The sequence below is a fragment of the Agelaius phoeniceus genome, chromosome 14, assembly GCF_051311805.1.
Source record: "Agelaius phoeniceus isolate bAgePho1 chromosome 14, bAgePho1.hap1, whole genome shotgun sequence".
In the NCBI taxonomy this organism is placed as follows: Eukaryota; Metazoa; Chordata; class Aves; order Passeriformes; family Icteridae; genus Agelaius; species Agelaius phoeniceus.
The window spans coordinates 4,094,043-4,120,000 of NC_135278.1; the positions used below are offsets into that span (position 1 = coordinate 4,094,043).

General features: G+C 45.1%; 2 protein-coding genes across 3 annotated transcripts in view; one reads left to right on the plus strand and one right to left on the minus strand.

Moving 5' to 3' along the window:
- TRPC5 (transient receptor potential cation channel subfamily C member 5) overlaps positions 1-11,870 on the plus strand; it is a 110,570-nt gene extending 98,700 nt beyond the window's left edge. For both annotated transcript variants that reach the window (XM_077185807.1, XM_077185808.1), the window contains exons 9-11: positions 697-738; positions 2,430-2,519; positions 3,196-11,870. In XM_077185807.1, coding sequence (XP_077041922.1) covers positions 697-738; positions 2,430-2,519; positions 3,196-3,930 — 867 coding nt within the window. In that variant the 3' untranslated portion in view covers positions 3,931-11,870. The remainder of the gene's footprint in view (positions 1-696; positions 739-2,429; positions 2,520-3,195) is intronic.
- A 5,022-nt stretch (positions 11,871-16,892) lies between these two features.
- The window catches only part of ALG13 (ALG13 UDP-N-acetylglucosaminyltransferase subunit), a 27,053-nt gene continuing 17,987 nt past the window's right edge, over positions 16,893-25,958 (minus strand). The window contains exons 19-27 of the mRNA XM_077186159.1: positions 24,990-25,122; positions 24,722-24,757; positions 24,532-24,587; positions 23,236-23,497; positions 22,981-22,997; positions 22,030-22,216; positions 18,881-18,921; positions 17,861-18,044; positions 16,893-17,752 (exon numbers count right to left, since the gene is read on the minus strand). Coding sequence (XP_077042274.1) covers positions 17,487-17,752; positions 17,861-18,044; positions 18,881-18,921; positions 22,030-22,216; positions 22,981-22,997; positions 23,236-23,497; positions 24,532-24,587; positions 24,722-24,757; positions 24,990-25,122 — 1,182 coding nt within the window. The 3' untranslated portion in view covers positions 16,893-17,486. The remainder of the gene's footprint in view (positions 17,753-17,860; positions 18,045-18,880; positions 18,922-22,029; positions 22,217-22,980; positions 22,998-23,235; positions 23,498-24,531; positions 24,588-24,721; positions 24,758-24,989; positions 25,123-25,958) is intronic.

Consider the following 25,958-nt stretch of genomic DNA (forward strand, 5'->3'; position numbering starts at 1 on the left):
TAAACCCCCTCCCTCTGAATTATTATGATTTTGAAACTAAGAAGCTCTCAGGCAAAGATATGGGAACAGGAATAACAGTTCTTTACTAGGAAAAATAAAATACAAATGCAATAGTACAAACAAGCAAAAAAACCCCAAACTGCCAGAGTGAGAGCAGTCCCTGCCCCCTGTGTGTCAGGGGGTGGCCCAGCCCCATCCCATGGGGGCTCAGCCCTCCTGCAGTGCCAGCTGTGGCTCTGCTGGAGCAGGGATCCTGCACAAGGGGGGAGTTTTCCTCTGCAGCTCCAGGGCTGCTGCAGATGGGCCTGGGCTCCCTCTGGCCATGCAGGGCAGCAGAAGCTGCTCCTCTGGCAATGCACTGGGCAAAGGCTGCTGGGCTGTCCCAAAGCTCAGATTGGATCCAGGTAGGAATGCTTGGCTCCTGCCCTGGGCAATGCAGCATCTCCCCATGGGATGCTGGAATTGGATCAGCCCTGCAGGGACACTCAGTGGCCATGGACAGCAGAGATCTCCTGCAGGGAGGAGTGGCTGGGGGAGAGAGAAAGAAAATTGCCCAATTGACACCAGATAACTGCCCCACCTCTAACATAATGATAGAATACACCCCCAGCTAAAGCTGAGACACTTGCTCAGGGCCATGGGGAGCTCTGAAGGCAGGAGCAGACATGTGACACCCCTGTGCCTTTCTCTTTCCAGGAACGTCATGCTGACAACCTGATTCAGAATCAACATTACCAGGTAAACTTTTGGGCACATAAAGTTTTTACTTGCTGTTTCTTTCTCCTCCTTGTTTTCCAATACTTCAATTCTTGCTTGCTTCCAGAATATATTTTGATAAGTGTAGGTCCTCTAAGAGGATTTAGCTTATCATGGATTAAAGCATTTCCTCGTTGGAGGTGGATGGTTCAGTAAATCTGTCCTTGCCTTTCAGCCCCTCAGAATAGTGGAAAACTTGTGGGTATCAGTGTGGCTGCTGAAGTCAAGGTCACATCCCCATTGCTATCAGGCTGTCAGGACATCCTGATTAAAACTATTTCTGCAGCATTTTTACACTCCTGTGTTGTTCTTCTCTTGCTCTTTTTTGTAAAGCATCCCTAACTCAGACTGTGGTTGGGATATTCTTTTGTTAGGGACAGCTCGGAAAGAGGAATGATTCCTTTATTGAATCTTGCTGGTTTGTTTATTCTCAGCCTGCCTGTCATCAAGTACTCATTAAACTCAACCTACAAAAGGATGAAACTTCATTAAAAACACCAGCTTCAGCACTTGAATTCAGTGGGATGTATTATGCCAGCACGCTGGAAGGAAAAAAATTCTCCAAAATGTTTGGTGGTACATTAGGCTGCACTGCCAAGAGCCATTAGTAATTTGTCTTACTTAAGACATCTCCTGCTTTCTGAAGAGCACTTTTATCAGAAGTTGGTGGTTAACATAATTAGTCACCTCTGACAACTGACATATGGTGCTTTCTGACTTCACAGCACAGCTTACGGCTGCGACATTGGGATCTCTGAAAAACCTCCCAGCAAAGCCTCATTGCAGACACCATCTTCAGCTTGGTGTTACTCAGGCTTGTTTGTGAAGGGGGAGAGATGCAGGGCAGGTTTGGAGCAGTCTCTTCCCTGCACACAACAGGCACAAACAGCCTGGGTGTGTTTTGGCTGGCACACATAAATGTGCAAGCTCAAAGCACCAGTTTACTCCTGTGAAGCCATCAGAGAGGGACATGAGCAGAGCAAAATGGAGCTCATCCAACCAAAAACATGGAGTGTAGCAGAGAGGTGACACAGAGGAGTGAGAGTCCCTGGAGAAGTCACTGAGAGTGTGGTTTGGCCCTTCCAGTGCTGCCCACGGATGGCGCAGCCACCCTTAAAGGAGTTTCTCCCCTTAGGGAACACTCAGGCAGCTGCAGATGTGGTTTGAGGTGAATGTCCATTGACCCATGGGATCCTGGCTGTTCTTCACATTATGTATTGCTAACACGGCCTCCTTGGCTTCAAATACTTGATAAATCACCTTCAGATGCCAAATTTAGCCCATCACGATACGCAGTGTGCACATGAGATTGGTGATTGTAAAACCTTTCAGCAGCTGAGATTACAGAGCACATCCAAGAACTGCTTGGAGAGAGCACTCCTAGAATTTTTTTCTCCATGACTTGCACCTTTACAAGCCCCAGCACAAAACAACTGCTTTGCCTTTAAAACTGAGTTAACAGTTAAAAACTGAGCATCCATGAGGTGGAAGCTGTATCACCCCTTCCCAAGGTTTGCTCTGCTTAAAAGGAAGCATTTTGTTTCTGGTGGTGAGTGGTTTTTTAACCAGCAGAGTCAGGACAGCTGCTGTTGGCAAGAGCTCAGGGAAACTCAGCAAGAATAGAGTTTGGGCTGACCCAGCAATTGAATCACTTGGGCTGTTTCCTATTCCAGGAAGTGATAAGAAATCTTGTGAAAAGATACGTCGCTGCAATGATAAGAACTTCCAAAACCAACGAAGGTTTAACTGAAGAAAACTTCAAGGTAATTTATTATTCCTCAATAATATTTTGTTTTATTAATTCAAACAGCCACTTGCAGAGTTTGCACTAACTTGTTAAGGTGATTTGTGATGTGTGGAAATAGGATTGTGACTGGAGCTGAGAATGTATCTGATGGGCCTGTGGGGTTTTGTGGGCAGAGTGAGTTATTACTGAGTGTCTTCCTATATGACCACCTCCCATATTTTAATATACAATGTGCTACGCAGACAAAAGCATTGGAAAAGAGTAGGAGTGAAAGATGTGATTTGAGTCAAGAGCATATTCCCAATCCTAATGCAGACAGAGCCAAAGAATGGGTTGGGTTTGGTGGATATTAAGAACACTCACCAACAAATGTAAATTTGGGCCTATCAGCCAGACAGGATTCCTGCCATATTTCAGCAGTTTTCCCTTTTCTGTAACTCTTTTATCTGACTTTCTGGGGTGTGCAGGGGGCATTGATCAACAGGGCCAGTCCCCAGCCTTTGGAGACAAAAGCCTTGTCCCCAGTTCTCAGCACTACCAGCACCTTTCTGTGTGACACTGGACGTGGGCGTGATGTTCTTGTGTGATTTGGTACCAGCCACTGGCACAACTGAGCCCTCCCGAGGGAGTGTGGTCATTCCTTCATGTCAGATAAGGCTGCTGGGAGTAACTGCTGTCTCCTCTTGCCCCAGGAATTAAAACAGGACATCTCGAGCTTTCGCTATGAAGTTCTTGACCTCTTAGGCAACAGGAAGCCCCAGAGGAGAAGTTACTCTACCAGCAGCACAGAGGTGTCCCAAAAGGAGGAGACAAATGAGGACAATGCTGGAGAAAAACCCAGAGCCAAGAGCGTGTCCTTCAATGTAGCCAACAAGAAGAAGGACTTCAACGTGTCTGCCCTGATTAAAACCATGTCTGGGATCAACATGGTGGAGGAGAAGCCAAAAAGCAACGGGATCAGCAAGCGCTCGTTCGTGCGCAACGGGAACCGGGTGCAGAGACTCTCCAGCTCCAAGAAGGAATCCTTCAAGAGGCTGGGCCTGCTCTTCTCCAAGATGAACGGCCACGTCCCCGAGCCCAGCTCAGAACCCATGTACACCATCTCAGACGGGATCATCCAGCCACACTACATGTGGAAAGACATTAAATATTCTCCCATGGACAGAGAGAGAGAAGAGAATTGTTCCAAAAGTGAAATTAACCTCAATGAGGTGGCCTACAGTGGGAACACGAGACTCACAGGACAGAGCAAGGAGTGCCCTGTGGTTTGTACCAGTTCCCTTCACTGTGCTTCCAGTATTTGTTCCTCTAACTCCAAACTTATAGACTCGTCAGAGGATGTGTTTGATTCGTGGGGAGAGGCCTGTGACTTGTTTATAAACCAGTGGAAAGATGGGCAGGAGGATCATGTTACCACTCGGCTCTGAGCAAAGCTCTCTTAACTCTCACTGCAAAACTCAGCCAAGTATTGGTAATTGTTTGCTCTCATCTGGTTCAGCATCACTGTTTCCTTTCTGTCCACAGGTGAAAAAAAAGTGTAAACCTACTTATGTTGTAGCCTATTTTATAGCCATCTGCACCTTTTTTAATTTACTTTTTTTTTTTTTTTACACTCACTAATACTAAACGAATGGTTTCACCATTTATAAGGTTGCCATAAACCACAGGAATCCCTTTGGATGCAGTCCTAGTCTCCAAACCCCACAGACCTGAGGCATGCAGGTGGCTGAGGAAAGGATTTCTCCAGTGCTCCCATCATCATCCCACCCCAGCTGGGTGTCAGTGCTGCTGTCCAGCATCATTGGCTCTGCATCCTGCTCAGTGTTCCTCATCAACACAAACAGCTGTTCAGCAGGAGGCTGAGAATTACACTGAAAATGTTTTTTAAAAGGGTTTTGACCTATAACTGGTGTTTTTTTGTTTCCTTTAAGCAATATGACTTCTTTTGGTTGTGCTTGTTTTTTCAGGCCACTATATTAATATTGTAAACTATTACTGAATATGAAACCCCTTTGATCATCCACCTGGAACATGTTTTTGTTGCTAACATATTTGCTTATTTACCTAATTTCCCTTTTGGGGAGCAGAAGGACCTTCCAATTAGGCTGACAGTGGGAGCCAGCACCTGGCCTTGCCTCCAACTCCTGTGTAGATGAACTGAAAAGAAAACAACCCAAAACAACCCTGGCTGCTTGAAATACAAACCTCAGAATAGTTTCCAATAGGCTGAACCAAAACCCAGCTCTAAGCCTTGTCCTTATTTTGCAATTCTTGATTTTACTTCCAGCGCTGCATTCACTTTTTGCTGCCTCTCTGATGGGTGCCAGGGGAAATCCATCTCCTGAGGGAGGGCATCTTCCCTGGGCCCCTGAGCTGCAGGTCTGAAAAGCAGCCTGAGCAAGAGCTGCAGCAGCATGGAACAGCTCTGCAGGTCCTTCTCTGAGCTGCAACAAAAGCAGTGTGCCAGGAGGAGGATCTTTTATTTCCCCAGCTGTGGAGATGTCTGGACAGAGCTTAGCACTGTCACTGCTGCTGTCCCAAGGGGCATCAGAGGGGGGAGAAAAACCCCATCAAGGGCAAGGTGGTTGAATTCTTAACAGGGATTTTTTAGGGGGTTTTATTTTAATTTTTTAACAATGGGATACTTGAACTTCTGCAGTCTTGCTAAGATGCACAGATGATTGGCACTCACCTCAGAGCTGTTCTTGGTCAGCTGCTTCCTTGGAGGGAGCAGGTCCTGCCCAGGAGCTCGGGAATGGGTTCATTCCTGTCCCCATTCCTGTCCCATTCCTGTCCCCATTCTTGTCCCCATTCCTGTCCCCATTCCTGGCCCCATTCCTGTTCCCATTCCTGGCCCCACTCCTGTCCCCACTCCTGTCCCCATTCCTGCCCTCCTGCAGGGCTCTGCTCCCTGGAGGGGCTGTGGAGCTCCAGCATTTCCCCAGGGTGGCTGCCAGCAGTCACCTCACCTGGGAGCTGGGTTGTGAATTGCCTCTGGAGGAACAGAATGCAGGAAAATCCACACCTGCCCCTGGAGCAGGTCAGACTCCAGCAGCAGGGGCAGGAGAGCTCTGCTGGCAGCACGGAGGCTCAGGGGGATGGGAGGTGCACCTGAGTACTCTGCCCAAATTTTAACCCTGCCTCCCTCCTCTTGTAGGGGAAAACTCCCCTTGTGGAACTTTTCCTTTGGGCACTCGTGCAGCTTCACCCAGCAAGTGGAACACAGAGAGAAAAGTGGGTGCTGCAGCAGCTGCTGGGGCAGAGCTGAGGCGCCAGCACCCCAAACCCAGGGCAGTGTTCAGTGCAGAGCCAGGGCAGTGTTCAGTGTTCACTGCAGACCCAGGGCAATGTTCAGTGTTCAGTACAGACCCAGGACAGTGTTCAGTGTTCAGTGCAGACCCAGGGCAATGTTCAGTGTTCAGTACAGACGCAGGGCAGTGTTCAGTGTTCAGTGCAGACCCAGGGCAATGTTCAGTGTTCATTGCAGACCCAGGGCAGTGTTCAGTGTTCACTGCAGACCCAGGGCAATGTTCAGTGTTCAGTACAGACCCAGGACAGTGTTCAGTGCAGACCCAGGGCAATGTTCAGTGTTCAGTGCAGACGCAGGGCAGTGTTCAGTGTTCAGTACAGACCCAGGGCAATGTTCAGTGTTCAGTACAGACCCAGGACAGTGTTCAGTGCAGACCCTGTGGCTCCAGGGCAGCCCTGGGGTTGGGATAAACCAGCAGCAAGCAGCAGACACTCCAAGGCATTTCTGTATTCCTTGCTTATAATGACAGCAGTCTTGTTCTCAGCAGGCAGTGTAGAACCCCAAATATTTAGGCCTCTGGGTGTGTTAGTTAAGGCAGAGTGAAAGGCATTTTTGTATCAACAGATTTTGGGCTTTCACACTAATTGCAGGGTTAGAGTTGTCTTTGAAAACTGCATTTCCTCTTCCCTCATGGAAGGCTGAGCAAACTGACATTGGTGGTACACGAGGAGACTTGCAAAACCCGGGGGGGGAGCAGCTTGCAGATCATTCCCCCAGGAAATCAGGCACCCCTGGCTGGGGGAGCAAATCCATCGATGGGGGAGAGCCACGGGCAGAGCCCAGCAAGGCAATGGTCACAATAAAAGCCCCACAGGTCAGGAAACCAAACTGAGCACATTTCTGCAAAGATAAACATGAGCAGGAGCTGCTGCAGGGGGATGGGTTTGGGTCCTTTGGTGCCTCACCTAACCCAGTCTGCAGTCTGGGAACTCTGCTTGACGTGGGGCCAGAGAATCTCTGTGGCATTTCCTGGGTAAGGAGGAAGAATGAAAACAATTCAAGTACAGTTATGCAGATTACATCAAATTGGGCCAGAAGCTGGGTTTGTGTCCTTGGACAGCAGAAAGGCTTTGAAGTGTTCAGCCAGAGCAAGCACCCAGCGCTGGTGGTGACGCTCACACGGTGTCACTCCAGTGCATTACCAGGAACAAACAGCACAAAGAGACAGAATTAACTCAGAAGTGCTGCCCCAAAAAATGCAAAAATCCCTTCCCTGCAGGCTGTGTGAGTCAGGTTCGCCTGCTGGTGCAGAAAGGGCAGGGCTGGGAGCTGCCCATGGCAGTGGAGGGCGGATCTGGAGGGGGAGATGCTCTCTGGTCCCCTGGCTGGGGCTCCCCTGGGCTTTGTTTCATGACTGAGATCCTTCCTTGCTCCCAGCTCCCAGCGAGTCTGAGCTGACTCTGGAATTCAACACCAATATTTGATTTGGCTGTGATTAATACACATGTCCAGGAATTTGAAAAACTCAAATTGGTCCCCCCAAAAGGCAAAATTCTCTTTGATTGCATCTATGCATCCCTGTTGATAGCAATAGACTTTGGAGCAGCTGGTGAATTATTATTATGCTAAAACAGGAGCTTCAGGGGAGTGAAATTGAAGTAGCTTCTGAAAAATACATTTGTTAAAAAAAAACCCATCCAGGTTTTGCTTAATTCACTTGCAGCACAGCATTTGGGACTGCACCAGTATTTTTCTGCTTTCAGTTGCTCAAAAATGAAAGCATGTTTTAGTGAAAGTTGTTCTTTCATGCAGAGAAATCAGTGAATGACCCCTGTGCTGTCTTGGGCCAGGGTAGGAACTGATGGAGCACTTGAGTTTCTCCTGTGAAGAGTTAAACTTTTCCTTGGCTCAGCTGGTTCACACCTGGCCTTTATTCTGTGGGCTTCAAGAAGGACCCTTGTATGTATGCAAGGAGTTTGGAGTTAGGAATAACAGAGATTTTTCAACCATTTGCCCTTTCTTAGATTTCTTGCTCTTGAAGTTGCATTTTTTCCTCGCCTCCCATCCCAGTGTCATTTTCACCTGGCTTTGTAAAGCAGCACACCTGCAAATGGTCATGGAATTATGGAATGGTTTGGGTTGGAAAGGACCTTAAAGTTCTTGTTCCAGCCCCCCTGCCATGGGCAGGGACTCCTTCCACTAGGCCAGGTTGCTCCAAGCCCTGTCCTTAGACACTTCCAGGGATGGGGCATCATCATCAATTAAAAAGTTAACAAATAACACCCAGGGTTAAGAATTTAACAGAGCTGGGAGGTGTTTGTACTCAGGTCAGAGATTACCTAAATTGCTTCAGAAACAAGAAATTAACTGAATTATCAGTGCAGGTTATTTGGATAACTGCATTTGTACATGGCTCACTTGCTGGTAAATATGTAAATACTGCTGTGTTTGTACCCGTGTCCCCTCAGAGGAAGCATGGGCAGGTTCAGAGCCAGGAGGGAGCTCAGCTCCACTCCCTGCTCTGCCTCTGCCTCCCCTGTGACCTTGGGCAAGTCACTCAGCCTCTGGAATGCCTCAGTTTCCCCATCTGTAAAATAGGGATAATAATACTCACCTACCTCGCAGGGGGGGTTAGTTCAGTGTTTAGAAGCACTTTGCAATTTAAAGGCGCTATATACAGTACGTAGGTAACATTGGTAGCAGTAGTAGGTACTTTTATTTTCTTACAACTAATTCAGGTTAGGATTTAACTGTTATGTCTGTTATGATAATTTTCCATGTAGGAAACTCGCATGGTTTCCCCATGAAGGGAATTTAGGGGACTTCTGCAGTAGACAGAGAGCAGGAGCAGCATACCCTGGAAGCCTAAATTCTGCCACCTTTGCTTTTGTGATTTATGCCTCACCCCAAATGTCACCTTCCTGTATTTGTGTTCCACCCCTTTCCCTACAGCCCCTGTAACATGATTTTTAGCAGAAACAGCCACTGTAAATATTAAGAGTATTTAAATAAATATATTAATGTATGACTATAAACCCTTACCTTTGAAAGAGGTTAAAATTGGTTGGTACAACAGGATTCTAAGCACGAGGGGGGCTCCACAGGCAGCTCAGCACTGGTGCACACCAGGGTAGGGCTACAGGGAAATTTCCCATCATCACCTCTGTGATCATCACCTCTCACCCCATCACTGGCAAGGAGAGCTCACCTGGGTGTCACAGGAGGGCAGAGGGAGGCTGGGACTGGAGCAGGGTGGCCCTGCTGCCTGCTCTTCCCCAGGAGAGGGGGCAGCAGCTCTGGGCACCCACCCAGGCAGCAGAGAGTGGCCAACACTGGCTGCTGGGGGAGCCTGGACAGCTGGACACTGTCCCCTGCATCCCTGGGAGGGGCTCCTCACCCAGATTTCTCTGTACAAGGTGCTTTCTTCAGTGTTCACTCTGGATAAAGGCCTTTGGTTTGAGCAAGAGGAGCTCTGAGAGGCAACTGGCAGGGCAAGGGCACTCTGAGCACTCTGACTCCCTGCCAGGGACAGGAGCACGTGCAGGTCCCTGCCCTGGGGACCTGGATGTTATTGCCAGGGATATCTGGACAGTGGCAGCAGTGTAAGCAAGGATCTGAATCACCTCTGGGGTTTCCAGCAGCTGGAAACCACCCAAGCACTCCCTGCTCTCACACCATGATGTGTTTGTCCCCCTTCCCTTCCCTTTGGTGTTGCTCCTTTCCTTCCCAAAGGACCAAAATCCCAAAGAAAAGCATGTTTCAGTTAGCCAGGAGGAGTTCAGTGCTGGCTGAACTCTCCTTTAAGCAGTCAGCTCCTCCTGCAGTGTCCACCCCTGTCCCACAGCAGACAAAGCTCTGTGCAGCCTCTGAGGCTGATTCCCCCTCCCACCTCTGCTGCAATTCCACACACAGAATGGCAAAAATCCATCCAAAGCATCCCAGCCACCAGGGCTGCCTGCAGTTAATGAGGGCTGGGTTTAACTGAGACCTCCTGGAGGTGTTTTTGGGATGGGACCCCTTCCCCCCAAGGGGCATTTCCAGCCCCAGCTGAGGGAGGGCCCAGGGCTGCTCACACCTTCCCAGGTGTGCTGCAAGCATCAGGCACCCTAATTAATGTCATGGTGAAATTAATTGGAATCAGCAAGACTGGTGGATAATGAATCCACTCTCTGGAGAAGGATCTAAAATAAACTGTCCCCCAACAGAATCTGCAGTTTTCAGTGAATGTGTGACTTGAAACAGCTCTAAAGTCACTTTCTCACTGGAGTTTTTTGGAGGAGATAGAGAATACTCTGGGCTAGCCACAGCAGCTTATTTCCTAAACATTTCTAATATTATTAAATTACATTTTCACACTTCTTTCCCCGTTTCAGGCCCTTTTTACAGAAAACTAATTTCTATACTATTCCTGTAACTGCCTCCACCCAGACCAACAACTGCTCTGGAGGCAATTCATGACCAAGAACCATTGTTCTAAAAAGAAAACATGTTTCATCTAAGGAAGTACACTTAAAAAGCAAAAAGCATTTGATCCTCATCTTCCAAACCTTTGATAGCATTTTGTGCTTCAGGGAAACACTTTGACCTGCTCTGTTTTTTTTTTTAAGGTGTGCAAAGCAAAACAAAACCCCCAGGGAGAACAGCAATAGAGCTCAAACCACCCACAATTTCAGATCTGCTTCATTCCTCCCATACAGAATCCTGCTTTGGGCTGGAAGAGACCCCTGGAGATCCAGTCCCACCTCTGTCTCTGACAGCCCCTTCTCCATCAGTCCCAGCCATGGGCACAGCAGTGCAGCCTGTCCCCATCCCCACTCAGCACAGCCTGGTTTGGGGATTGCTTGGGGGGTTTTTTTCCATTCCCATCCCATTGGAAGCATGGGCACAGCAGTGCAGCCTGTCCCCATCCCCACTCAGCACAGCCTGGTTTGGGGATTGCTTGGGGGGTTTTTTTCCTTTCCCATCCCATTGGAAGCATGGGCACAGCAATGCAGCCTGTCCCCATCCCTGCTCAGCACAGCCTGGTTTGGGGATTGCTTGGGGCATTTTTTTCCTTTCCCATCCCATTGGAAGCATGGGCACACCAGGGCAGCCTGTCCCCATCCCCACTCAGCACAGCCTGGTTTGGGGATTGCTTGGGGCATTTTTTTTCCTTTCCCATCCCATTGGAAGCATTCCCACATCAGCAGCACCCCTGAGGATGCTGTGCCCAGGGCTCAGAGGTGCCCCAGGAGGAGCTGACAGAACACTGTGATACCTTTAGCCAGCAGAGTGAGGCCTTTTGAATATAAATAGCTGTTTTTGAGCAAGGGGGCACTTTTGGGTCTTAGCTATTTTTCTGGCTATTGTACAGTTATTTAAAAACTACTGAAGGTGTTTATAAGGCAGGTCTGGGAGTTACAGGGCTAAGGATTTTGAGAATCAAAAGACAGTAGCAGATGCTTGAGTATTCTATTTTCTATATGGGAGCCCTGGAGACCTGGGCTGACGCTGAAGTTTTTTTAGCAATCAAGTTTTATTGTCAAATTAAATCTTCATTAATTAAAAAAAGCAACCACAGAAACAGCCTTCACACCCAAGCATATTTTAGAATGCCATTTTATTTCATGGAATAAAAAACCAGTGAGGCTTTTTGCCCATCCTCCCACCCCCTTCTTCTTTATTTTAGTTTTGCTCAAAAACTCCAAGGCCTTTTCCAGGCAAAAGAGCTTTTACACGTTGTAAGAATTTTGTGTATGCAAAGACAGAATGGGGACCTCAGAATCTGCCAGTTGAGTGGTAATAGCCACCCCTGGAGACAAGGGCAAGAGCAAAAAGCAAAAACAGATGCTTAGTTTTATGTACTTTTCTACTTGCATCTCTTCCACCCCTAGTGCAGACTCCATGTCAGACCCTCGTATAACCTGTACAAAATGAAACTATGTACATAACAAATGAAATTATTTATTTTATGTGTATTTTTAGCTTAACTGTAAACTGGAAAAAAAAAAAAACAAATAAAAAGCATTTAATTTTTTTCCCAAAAAATGTAAGCCTATTGAAAAATCAAGGTGTTTCTACCTTTTCAGATGTAACATTTCCAGCTGCCTATTGATAATAAACATTTATGAACAGCAACAGATTGGATATTTTAGAGTTTTTAAAAAACAAGTTCAGCACAGACTTCTTAAGGGCTGTCAGAGGAGCACTTAAGGGCTCTGATTCTATGGAGACTTTATTGGTATTTCAATAAAAAATGACATCTCACAGTCCTGCTTGCCTCCAGTGAAGCTGATCACCCAAATTTGAGCAAGAGCTGAACAACACCTGGCTGGGGAAAAAAACCCAAACATCAAAACAGCCCCAAAATATTCATTATATCTTGGCTACAACAGAAAATAGCAACCCACTAGAAGTGTTGGTAAATAAAATTCACCACATGAATGCAATTACTCCTGCACAGAAAAGTCTAAGTAAGTGTAATTTCATTTTAATTTACTCCCCAAAGATATCCTCAGACCAGCACAACTGCATTGGCCACACAATTAGCAATATAGCTAATAGTGTAAGGCAGTCATTAAGCAACAACTTATAACTGTATTAACATAATTTGCTTCTGGAAAGCTGTCCTCCAGCAAATCTCATTAAAGTCCTGGAGATCCATTTCAGGAGGTTTCCATCGCTGACCAGAGGCTTTTGGTCAAGCTTGCAGGAAAACAAAGAGTTTCCACAAGTTAAAGCACAGCAATTCCCTTCCCTTGGAATGCAGAAGATTCCTGCACAAGGGAGGCAACATTAACACACAAATTAACACTGACCATGGCAAAAGCTGTACAAAATCCAGGGATCCACAGTTGCAGAAATTTAAATATTTGCTACAAAAGGCTATGCCTTTTTTCTTTTTTTTATAGAAGGAGTTTTTGCAGTTGGATGTGCACATTCCCACTCACATCAGAAAGCTAAAAGTTGAAAGTTAAGGCACTGTCAATCTCCAGTTGTGCTCCCTATTCCAGAAACAGAGACTGAACCTCACCTGGCAGGGATTTCCACCCCCTCCCTGTCCCTGCAAAGCCAGGGAGTGACTCAGCACACTCCTCTTACTTGCACTTCCTCAAAAGTTACACAAATCACACATTCACATCATCACCACAAGCATCAAAAGGAACAACTTTTGCTTTCAACTATGACATATTTGAAAAGTACTGATTTAAACAGGGTTAGAAACCACATGTCTGCAATTGATTGGAAAATGAAAACAGGGAGGGGAGGGAATAGGAAAAAAAAAGCCATAAAGGAAATTTAAAGGGATTTGAATGGTCCATCAATTTTATCATTAGGGGATATTCCACTTTCTCTTAAAAGTCCATTTTCCCAAGGCCTCATCACAGCTGTGAGCACAGACTGACCCTTGCCTTGGGTCACTCCAAAGCTTGTGGCAAAATGCTCAGCTGCTCCAGGGAAGGCAAGATTTAGCATTTGGAATAAAAGTATTGCCATAAACAGAGCCTGAAAGATAAAACCACCCTGTCAGGGCTCAGGCACCTGTTCTGGGGCTGCAGATCACCCCTCTGGAGGGAGGGCTGGGCTGCTGCCAGTGCCTGGAATGTGCTCTGAGCTGTTCCCCATGTGCTGCAGCCCAGCTGACTGTGAAATCTGGTCAGCAGCAGAGACCAGGAGCTTCTAGATACAGGTCTACCCTGCAAAATTTAATTTCTGATCTTATTTCAAAGCTATAAAGTTCTGGTTCAAGGGTTTTATCTTCCTCCCTTATGAAAAAAGCAGTGACTTGGAATTCTGGGTCTGGATTTATATGTTGAGTATCTTCCATGTATAATGCAGCCTTTGATGGTGTAATTTTATATAAGAAAAGGTATCCCAGCAGCACTGCTGAGAGAAATGGAACCTAGGAGTGAAATAAAAAAAAACAACTGAGCTAGAAAAACAAACTTTCTGTAGGGATTGGTTTGGTTATGTGAGCACAGGAGCATTAGCAGGGGACAGCCCAGTGGCCAGAGCTGCTGGAGACAGAGCCAGCACAGTCTCTCTGTGCAGTATTTATCATTTCCTCAATCACAGGTGGAACTGCAGCCCCATCAGAGAGATGCAGAGCTGGCAGTGCAGGACTGGTGCTGCCCTGGGGGTGACACAGGTGACACCTCTGCAAGCACCAGCGTGGGCTGACTGTGCAGGGAGGGTGCTGAGATAACAGAGATGAGATAACAGAGATAACAGAGATAACAGAGATAACAGAGCTAACAGAGACCCTGGAGCCTGGCAGCACACACAGCTGGAGCCTGCTCCTCCCAGACTCAAACACTGAGAAGCCACCCCCAAAGCAGCACACCTGGGGGCTGGTCACTGCTTTGCCCACCCTGCAGGTTCAGAACAATCACAGAACCATTCAGGATGGAAAAGACCCCCAAGACTGAGCCCAGCCTGTGGGTGATCCCCACTTTGTCACCCAGCCCAGAGCACTGAGTGCCACATGCAGTGGACATCTCCAGGGATGGGGACACCTCCCTGGGCAGCACCTTGCAATGTTTAACAACCTTTTCCATGAGAAATCCTCCCTGGTGTGCAGCCTGAGCCCCCCTGGCCCAGCTGGAGCCCTGTCCTCTGGCAGTAAGGACAGGCTTGGCTCTGGGGCTCACAGGGAGGGACAGCACTCCATGCTGCTGCCACTTCACAAAGCCTGCAGGTGTTAATTTAATTTGAGCCTCTGCCTTTCATCTGTAAAAACACACTGAAGGAAAGGAGGTGGCGAGCATGACTAGTGAAAACTTGGCTGAACTCTTCTGTTCTCCCTTTTCAAGGCTGAAAAGCCATCCACAAAACAAAAACCAACAACAAAACCCCCCCCAAACAAACAAATAAAAACAACCCAAAACCCCCACATTCCAGGATCAAATCTTTGCTTTAAAAATTTACTATTAGGCAACATGATTCAAGAAGTCAAATAAAAATAAAATTTTAAAACATTGAGCTGCAGAAAAAAATAATTCCAGATAGAAATCAATACTCATGGATTTTTTCATTCTTCTAACTAAAGATAAAATATGGTTATGGCTTCAAACTGTATTCCAATATCCCCATTCACAGCAATTCTGCCGGGCATAAAAAACCCAGAGCACTGGTGTGGTACCAAACTATAACAGCAATCAAACTGAAATAATCACACTAAAACATGTGCCAGAGAGGTCTGGAAAAGCACCAGGCTGACACTGGCTTCCCCACCAAAGAAAAGACCCCAGCACACATCCTGAACATACATTAACTCCAACAAAAAAAATCCCAGACCTCTCAAAGCAAGCCCCAGCCCTGGTGTAATTTTGATGTGAATTATCCTACAGCCCCTGGAAAGGCTGATCAGCCCCACACCCAGGGATGTTGTTTGTCTGTCCAGGGATGCTGCAGCCACAGCTGGCAAAGCCCAGCTGAGGGAAGGGCTGGAGCACAAAGCAGGTCAGCTGTGGTTTGGGCAGAGCTCTGGCTTTTTTGGCAGCTGTTTTTCTGTTTCAGAAAAGTGCTGCAGAGCTGTTGTGCTGCAACACAATTCTGGGAAACAGAATTTAAATTAAAGGCTCCAGCAGTCACTTAAATTTCTGTGCCATTCTGAGCTCTTTTGCTGTTAATAAACAGGTGGCATTTCCTATCCATGGACAGCATTCACACACTGCTATCTGCTCCCCATAGCCCCTGCTTGCCAGTTCAAAAAGCTGAGTTTGAGGCTTAAAAGCCTTGGAAAAAATACATACAATGGGCCACAGAGGTACCTCTGTATATCAAATCCATAAATAAGTTAACTGGCCACATCTGACATGTTATTATATCAATTAAAGTAATTTTCATGTGTATTGAAATGGCCAGTAAGGCCAAAATAGCCATGGCTAATGGTGAGTAATCCAGGTCCTAGGTGGGTAAGCAAAGCCAAAAAAGCCAGGAGAATTCTAGCAGAATTATCAGTTTTTCCAATTAAAAAAAAAATAGTTGAATTCCAGGGACAGACTAATACCAGAAGACAAAACACCACCACTGTGCTGTGCTAAGCATGTGTATAGAACACAGCAAGGCTGTCTCAGTGAGAGAGGAAGAAAGGAGGCAGAATTCCCAGCTACAGCCTGAAAGGGGAAGATATTCCAGTCCCTTCAGTGCTTGACAGAAACTGCTGGGGATATGACAGATGGAAACACACTCCATGACTCCAGCATGGAGACTGTGCTTAGCTAAGTGCCACTTCAAATTCCTTCAAATAAATCAAATAAATCCCAGGCTTTACTAGTTCCTTTAAGAGGTTAGGCCAGTGAATGCTCTTTCAGAGAAAAAGAAAAAATCCTCATGGTATTTTCTCCAAAAAAAATCTGTGCAAGTCAAGTGCTCCTCCAGAGGCAGAAACACAAAGGCCACTCATTATTTCATAAACAATTTTGTGTAAATGTTTTGTTTTAAAAACAGCACAGCAGCTCAAAATCAAATTAGCTATTCAGGGGTCATTTTCATCTCGCTTTGATTTTTTACCTGGCTGCTCCATCTTGAAAAGCCAATTATTAAATTGCCAAATTAAATGTACAGCAATTAGAAATTGCAGTAGACAAACTAAAAGCTGAGCTTGCAGCCCTGCCCCTACAGAGTTACATTATCAACACCAACAGTGCTGCATGAATTTAAGACAAAAATGTAACAAATAACTTTTTCCTACTATGGTTTTGCTTCCAGGGTTACTAGAAAAGGGATACCAAAGGAAATACAATTTTTTCCCTCTTCCAGTTCTGCACTTAATCCCCTTTTCACCACCACCTGGTTTTACAGAAAGGAAAAATTATTTTTAAAAAATCACCAAACAATAGAATGGGCCAATAGAGCCAATTTAGATTTTGTGTAGAAGGCTATTTGAGGGCCAAGCATGTTGTGCCTGAGTTTAGAGTAGGTGCAATTACCAGGAATTATTCTGCTTCCATTTCCATGCTGAAAGCTTTTGCTGCTTTCTCACAGAAGGCTAGAACAGCCTTGTCCCACACAGTGCATTTCTTCACTCCAGGCTGTGGGATAGCTAATTGTGAGGAACATTGCCTGCCAGTGATAAATGACCACTCATTTATTTTCAGGTGTTCAATGCTTTTATTTTGTGCTGTCAGTGCAACTTCACCACCACGGCCACCACCGGATGTGCAACAGCTTTCACAAAACAAATCTTACAAATATACAACAATACACAACAGATCAAAACATTATTCTTACACTTTCTACAGCCATGAAACCTATGCACCACAAAGTCAGACAGAAGAAATATAGCTACTACAAATATGTGACCACTAGAGGTAAAGCAGCTTTGTTTTGCAAAATCTGAAAAAGTCAACTTATTTTAAACATTATTATCCCCCTCTAATGACCCTGTGCCCAGTGTTTACCTGAGTTGTGATGGCAGTGGTTCAGTGCTTCAGCAAGAACCAGGTGTTTAAGTGCTCAGTGCAAGCCCTCAGAGACACACAACATGTCTTTGCTTTTTCACATGCTTCCTCTACTCACATCCAAGCTGTTCCCTGCACTACAGTACTTTTCTCCTATGCTTTCCTAATCAACTAAAGCAACATCTTGTCATCTATCAGTAGCATAAACCTAAAGAGAAACATGAAATTTGAACACAGTTTGAGCAAACTGACTCAACTCCCTAAGAGAGGATAACATTTACAAAACAATATTAACAAGAGCTGGCAAACAAGAAACGAGAAGCCAAGGAGGAGCCTCCAGCTCCCAGGTTTACATTCCCTGGGGTGCATCAGGAGGTGCAGGGTTAGGGGAGGCCATGTAGCCCACCTGGGGTGGTGCTCCTGAGCTCCCAGCTTTGGCCACAGGTGGGGAATTTCCATGGGGAGGATTTACTGGATGCCAGGTGCCAATGTAGCGGTAGGCAGGAACCACAGAGTCAAAGCCAGGCACAGGCTGCTGGCTGAAGGGGTCTGACACCACTGGGTAATACACTGGCCCATAGGACAGGGGTGCAGGCTCTGTGTTTTGGAAGTTTCCTTAAAAAAAAAACAGAACAGAAAGCACATTCACACACTTCAGCCACACTGATGGCCTTTTAATGCAGGATTTCACGAGTATGAAGGCAGCATTGCTCAAGTACAAACCATTTGCTGATGCCTCCAAGGGAACCTGGTGCACCTCAGCTTGCCCAGCATCAGGGAAGAGCTGGGGCACTGACTGATCCAGGACAGGAGCTGGCTCAGCATAGGCTGGGTAAACTTCCACTGGAGATGGGGGCAGCACTGGCTGCACGTACATCATGGAAGGCCAGCAGCTCTGGTGGCAAAACTTGCAGGAAAAGGAAAAACATGGTCACAGCCACACACTCTCCAGCCCTCCTCCAAATCACTGCTACTTTCAGAGCTAAAGTTAGGAAAAAGTGATTTTTTTTTTTCTCTCCCTAGCCCTTTAAGACATATAAACAAACAAAACCCCAATCAAACCAACACAACCTACCAGCAAAGACACCTGCAGCAACAGCCACACTGCTGTTGTGTCTGAAGTCTTTACAGAGAAAGAAGATTCCCACTTGCTAACTTTGTCATATTCACAGATTTTTCCCATTTCTTCAGTTGAAGGAGCTCACATTGCTCTTTTTACTTCCCTGAGCAGCAGCACTGACACTGCACTTAACTACTGCCACAGAGAATGCTTCAGCAGAGCAGCTTTCCAGAACAGAGAAATGGTGCTAACCAGTCTGAGCTCAGCTGCACAAGCCCTAGGAGACTCCATCCACACATCTCTAAGTGGTCTTTGATTTCTTATCTAAGCACACAAATTCTCTTAAGAATTGCTCAGGTTCTTTCCTTCTTTTCACAGAAAGAATATTTATCCACCATCAAAATACAAAATAAAAAACCCAAACACCCAAAAAACTAAAAGTTAAACTAAAAAATCACCACAACCCAGAGTAAAACAATTAATATGGTGTACTTCACATTTTGAGTAGAACTTTACTTCCTGAGCCAGGCTTTAATCTCCATGAAGAAAGTCCATCCATATTAACAGTCCAGTGCACAAAATGCACATTTAGGACACTTGAAGTTTTGAATACATCAGTACATTTGTCAGGAAACCCAGCAGTTTTTACAGGCAATTGCTATACTCCTTTTAAAAGCACTTACTTGCAATCCCATATTAAAATAATACCGCAAGACCTTTGTATCTGAAATTAAAGGACAGGACATTAAAGAGCAGAGGAATATAAACCAAGAAGCAAAAGCAACTTCCATTAAGAACATTTTACTTGAAGTTATTCTTACTTAATGAATAACAGTATTGCAGCACTACCTTTTCTTTAAAATTTCAAGGGTAAAGAATTTATTTTGAATAGAAATAATTGTTAAACTAGTTTTATCTTTTAAATTAAATCCAGTTAGATGTTTGTGCAATGGCAGAGCATTTGTCTGGCCAATTAATTATTTAATTCAATGACTACATTAGCTTTAGTTTTGGTTTATTCATCTTGATTACTCAAGTGAGAACTCAAGTTTTTTAACAAAATAATCAAAAAAGTTGTCTAAGCAACTAGGACTTCCCACAGAGCTTCTCACCAAATTCTGCACCCCTCCAACTGATATATTAAGCTCAGTGGAGGCAGGAATAAGAAATAAATTCCTTCCTCACAAGGGTACTCAGTTCCCTGCTTTCTTGCAGAGTCTTTTACTTTCCTCTTCCCTGTACTGAATAATTTGTCCCCAGCCAAGTAAGTGATAGGCTGAGAAACAGTCCCAGGTGTGGGAAGGGACTTTGAAACCTCTCTCCAAAAGCAACAGGGTTTTGAACTTGGAAACATATTTCCAACTGTCCAAAAGCTGTGAAGCAGCTTTAAACCTTTCAAGTTGACTCACTGAAAGGACCAAAAAAAAAAAAAAAAAAAAGAAAAAGAAAAAAAGAGGGTGTGTGTTTAATCCCATGATGGGGTTTTGGAACTGTGCATGAGAAAATTTGATTTCTTAGATTTCAGTACAGATTTGCTTTGAAGGCTTTGAAGGAAGAGCAAGTGACCCATTCCACAGCACAGCCTTTGAGCTCCCAGCTGTACCAAAGCCAAGGGAAAGCAGGGAGACAACTCAAAAGGAATTTTCTAGGGATTCAACTCAGCAACACCTCCAGAGCTACCATATTCCATCCTCAAACACCCACCCTGCCCTAGACCAGGCTCCACAGTGCTTCCCTGCCCACCCATCTCCCACACTTCCCCAGCCCTGCTTCTGTGGCACTTGGTGTTGTGGTTTGCTGCAGGAAGGCAAAAGCATCAGCAAAGCAAACCACAATTTTAAAATGCACGTGGATTTATTCCTCTGCTGCTGCTGCCAATTCTCAATTCTTTTACTGCTCAGCCCATTTATCAGGGCAACAATCCATGCAGCTGTTTCAGGAAATGCTCACAGATCCTTCCTTACTTAGTCCTGGAGGTATTCGTGGTCTGGCTGTAACACTGACCATGGTCAGTAAAATAGTAAAAATAACTCAAAGGCTTACACAAGTGCAAACCTTTTAATATCTAGCTGAAATTCCATCTACATCTGGAAGAAGCTGGATTTTTTTTAAAAACCCAATTTTGTCTTCAATTGTTTATGCAAATCTATGCAAAGCAAGCATAAGAGCTGAATGAAACAGCTGCTTCCATAGCAGCAATAACAGTACAAAGGAACTGCTGGGAGACTGAAGTGACAAACTGACACTGGAAATACTGACATCTGTGGAATGATGGAAAAGAAACCAGTACAGTAGGAGACCAGTTTGTGTTTAGATTCCTCTTTTAGATGCCTGGAAATCAAGTCCATCCTCTGTAGAACATGTTGCTTATGAAGCAACAGCTAAGCCATAAAAAGTTACCCATTCTGACATGAAAATATAAAGACCACATTGATGCCTGATAAAAATCTCATCTCATGATAGGAGTTTTCACTGTGCTGCTGAGAAGCTCTGGCCAGTACTGAACACTCTGTTTCTGGAACACAGCAATTTCAAGCAGGCTTTTATCAACAGCTCCTTCAAATACAAGGCACCATGCAAGGGTAGGACACCTGAAGTTAACAAACACACTTGACAAATCCTAAATGCCATTAAAACGAGATACAAGATGCTATGAAAACTGGAATAAATGTAGATACAACCAATGCTAGAGCCCACAGCAGGATTTCCTCCCAGGTCCAGGACTCCAGTCTATTGACAAGTCCTGCTCTCCATCTATAGCAGGCCTGGTGTCCTTAGCAAAGCACACAGAACTCCAGATCAAACACACCCACATACTTCACCCTGCCCTACTCCAAACCTGCTGGGTTTCTTAACTTAAAGGCCATCATCCAGATTATACTCCAGCAGTGTAACATAACAGTACTGCACTGTAGCATTTAACAAGCAACCTCTAAAATTCCTACAGCCTGTGCCAAGGACAGCACCAATATGATGCGGACTGACTCAGCTGAAGAGCTCCAGGCAGGGTCTGGAGGGGTTAAAAATCCACATCCACTCCAGATTCTTGTCAGCACACTTCACACCCCATTCTCCCAAGTGGGGAAAGCCTCAGTTAAAGGGCATTCAACTCCAGCTGGAAAGCAGGAGCTCTGATGTGTGCATGGGGTCAGAGTGATGCTACCACAGCAGGGAAGGGAGCCAGAACAGCCAAGATGAACAATTCTTGGATTTGAGGGCACAGAGGAGGCAGCAGAGCAACTGCAGAGCACAGCAGCAGCAGTGTGAAAGCAGCAGGCTTGGTCTCTGCACTCACTGCTCAGTGTGGACCTGAGACACTGTCCCAGCTGATGGCAGTGTGTGTGACAAAGCTACACAGCCAAGGAACAAGCTGAGCCTACACTTCAGCCCTGGTCTGTAATACCACAGAATTACAGCTTGGAGCCATTAAGGAAAACAACTAAAATACCCCACTGAACCATGCAACAGCACAATTTATAAACACACAGTTCTTATTTTCATCAGTTATCAGGAAAGTGATTACTTGGCCACAAACAAGTATGATACAGGCCAAGCACCCTCTCCCTGGGCTTTCATTTATTTAAGGTACTGTCTAGAGCTGCAATAATCACATATTTGAGTCAGATACAAACGTTCTGTTCCAAACTGGGAATGAAAATGCTTTAGCCTAAGTATCTATAATATTATTTCTCATTCCTGTGAGTTACACAGAGCCATTTCTTCTCACTATGTATTCTCACTTGGTGTTCTGTTAAGCTTCCAAGGACAACACAAGTCAGAAGTGTGCTGGAGAGCAACAGGAGTAAAAATACAAAACCCCATCATGAATTACCTCGAGGCAAATCACTGCCACTGGGATCACAAGAGTAAGCTGGAAGAACAGCACTGGCTTCTCCCACCTCACTCACTGGGGGAAGAGGAGCTGAGTAAATTGGGAATGGCACTGAAGAAACTGCTACAATTGGAAGGAAACAAATGTCACCCAAAAGGTTAACTTTGCCAAACGAGTAAGGTGTTAACTTACATAATTCAGCATGCACTTTGACACCTTGGTGCCCCTAAATACAGGCTCTAACAAAATTCTGTTCAGCAATCACTTTAAAAGGCAAACAGAAGAAATTTTATAACTAGATAGGAAGGTTTCCCATCTCTCAAGCCTTAACTGTGCTTCTATCTGCAAGCTGTATATCCCAGTTAAAGAAAAAAAGTATTTTTCAATTCTTTCTTCATATTAGAAGGCAGACCAAACTTCTCTGTTGTAAGAGAACAACAACTTTAGGCTAATCACCTAAAATCTTCAGAAGTATGACAGTAAACCCACAAAAACAAGGGAAAGTTTGAGACATATCAGGACAAAAATCTTCTGGATAGACAACTGTTAAATATCCTTTTAGGTAGCCCACACCTCTAACACAGCAGCAGGTTGGCACCAGTGAGCAGACAGCTTTGAGAACCAAGCTGACTAAACTCTCATGCAGAGTAGGAACAAAAAAAAAAAAAAGTGAGACAGAACTGAGCAGAATGGAAGGTGGAGATGTCTTAGATGTTAAATGAAAAGTTATAGAAGACAGGAAAAATGCTCTTTGTAAGAAGGAAAACAGAATTTTTTCCTAACTGCTATTTTCTAAGAGCAAAGCAGATAGAGCACTTAAGGTGGAGAGTGTACCCTGTGCACCCACAAATCTGATCTCCTTGCACAGAGGAAACTAAGGATCACAAAAATAAACTGGAACACCTCAGCCAGTGACTCTCTGGAAGTGATGGTGTTCTAGAGGCTTGCTACCTCAAGAGGAAAATTAGCTGGAGGGAAGGGGAGGTGAAAGGAGTCACACTGAACTTCTGCCTTCTGAAAAGAATTTTCTAGCAAACACTTGGCATTAATGGTTAAAAGTGGAAAGGGGGGAACCCAAAGCAGAGACCTCCAATTCCCACAAAAATTCAGGGGCAACAGCCCCTTCAAAACAAGAAGCCAGCAGCCAAATTACAGCTATGTGATTTTAAACCAAAGCAAGTGACACTTTTTTAAAAGCCTTTTAACACTTGTTTTGGATGGGGGGGAGAAAGGGAGGGGAAAATATAACTGAAAACTTGGAAATCCAAGTCCACAGCTGCAGTCTGTACACTCTACCTGGCCTCCCCACAGAAAAGGGAGATACTAGGACAGGCTGCACTGCTGTTTGTGGGGGAGCTGCTGTTATGACACTGGCTGGAGTGGAGGCAGCAGAATTTGAAGAGAGACCTGTAGCTGGAGCAGTATAAACATCTGTGGAGGTGGAAACTGTTGCAGAGTTCACCAACACCTGGAAAAGAGTCAAGAGTATTCAACAGTCTGCCTCTGCAACTGGCTTTGACAAAGACTATGAAAATACCACACACTTCAAAAATTCTCACTTCACACAAATCCATCTTGTAAATCCTAGCTGTAAAGCTCTAACTATGCAAACTCTGTAAAAATTGGCTTGAAAATACCAGCTTAGAGTTGCAGACACCTGCAAGGCATCTTCTGCCTTGCTTGTATGTGCAGGGAATTGCATTCTCTACTGCCAGAGGCTGTGAGGGGTCCCCAGAAAGTGTCACAGTCCAAGCAGAGTGGTCACCTCTCTGCAGGGCCACCACAAAGAAGTGTGAGATACAGTTCAGAGTACCAGACACTACCTTCTGGGGATAGCTGTAGGAAGCCACTTCATCTGGAGGTGACACCAAGACTGGCCCTTCTTCCTGAAGGGATTCCAAAGCAGAGCATGGTCCATTTCAGTGGCAAAGAAGCCACAAGGCACACACACCACACCCCTATTTTTTATTTTTAAATTTATGGACTATACACTCAGAGTGTCTTTTGTAGCTCAAACACAGTTTTATTCTGGCATGCTCAGGACTGCTTTCACACCCACTGTGGAGCAGCAGGTGACTAAAGATTTAGTTTCAAACAAAAAAGAAAATTAAATTCCAAGATAAGTTCTACCACAGATGAGATCTCTCCAGTCTCACAGAAGAGGACTAAGATTAACTGGAATATAACCTGAAGGGTGGCCTGATAAAAGCAAGTGCTGTCTGGAGCAGAGAAGAAAAAGTAAACAGCACTCAAATACACATTCTCTCTTTGCAGAGGGAAAGGTGGCAAATCATTAAGGTATCCAGTGCAATTCAGACTGTACTTGCAGACTCAGATAAAAACCTCACCATTCAGGGAGGAAAAGGATGGTGAATATATAAAGGAATGTTGATTTCATTTATTTTATTAAGTCTCTAGCCTACTGTGCATCCAAGAACATTCTCCATGAATGCCACGTACTTCAAAGATCTCAAATCTGAACAGTCTGTGAGTAAAACTTACCAAGTTTGCTGTGGGTTCTGCTGAACTAAACACTGTTGCAGTTTCACAGTTGGGATCTGGAGAACATAGGCAAAGTTAATTGAAAAGAGCTGCACTAAATCTAATCCTTCAGAAACATATAAAAAAGCTCATAATTGAGTGTATTACATTCACCAAATGTTCTATCAGTAAAGACTAAACTTTTACTTACCTGGAGATACATAGATATATTCCTCATGAAATTTCCCTACAAGGGAAAGAGAACAGGAAGTTTTGATTCAGGGGAAAAAAGGGGAAGGTAAAAAAGCTTAAATCTGGAGTTACTGCAATTACACTTCAGTGCCTCTATTAATATCCTCCTTTCAATATCATCTCACTTTCTGTTCTTTAGGAGATGTAAGGAACCTACTTTTGACAATGAAAAGCACATTGAAAATCTCTTAAACATATTTTTGCCTATTAATCCTTTAAGAACTCACCATTTTCACTTGCTTCTTCCTCCTCCTCTAAGGTACTCAGAGTCTGCTTGTTGGATGGAACAGAGTTTGGACCTCTCCTTGCTACCCAAAATGCCCCTGGACCATGGACAATGGGAGCATGGCTACTGTGGCTCTGAAAAGCAAAGTCAGAAGCACATATTTAGAAATAATTTAGAACCTTTCCACGCTCTATAGACAGACACACAGAACCAGGCTGGCAGACCCAGCTTGCTGCAACCAAAGCTTACTGGAAGCATCATCTCTGTGTCCTTCCAATGCAACAAACACTTCTTTCCTTTTCCTTCTGTTCTGCCTTGCACACTTAAGGCAATTCAGAAGCTTTACCATTTCCCTATGCAGGTAATCAAGCTGCTCCCTCCCAGAACTCAGCCAGCTTTTTCCCAAGCTCTAACAAAGCTGCAAAGGAAGGAGCAGATCCCAGACAAGGCTGCATTAGTGCATTCCTCATTCTAGAGCATTCCCCTCACACCAGCAGCAGATCAGTTCATCCAAACACTGACCACCATGGAGAAAGGTCATCTTCAGTCCCAACTAGAGGAACCAGAAGGTGGCTGCTGGCACAGACAGCACTGTCTGCACCAGGCTGATCCACATGTGCAACCCTGACTATTTCAGAGAGCAGCACACCCCAAGGTTGCCCACAGCACTCCTTCAGTTTTTTACGTGCCCTTTGCTGCTGCACTGAAATAAATCTTTAGCTGCACCCCAGTTTAAAAGAGCAGTTCTCTGAAGGAGGAATGTAGGGTTGAGATGCTTCAGTAAAAGAAGCTGATTCACTCTTGTGGTGGCTAAGGTGACACTCAAAACTCTCCTCAGAAGCCACTGGTGACTATGAGATCGATAAAGTGCTCAGAGAGGCTTGAAAGATTTCCAAGGTTGAAGCAGAGATGGTAAGTCAGAAGATTCTCCCACCAGGCCTCTGGCAGCATGGCAGAGTCCTCTGTGAGA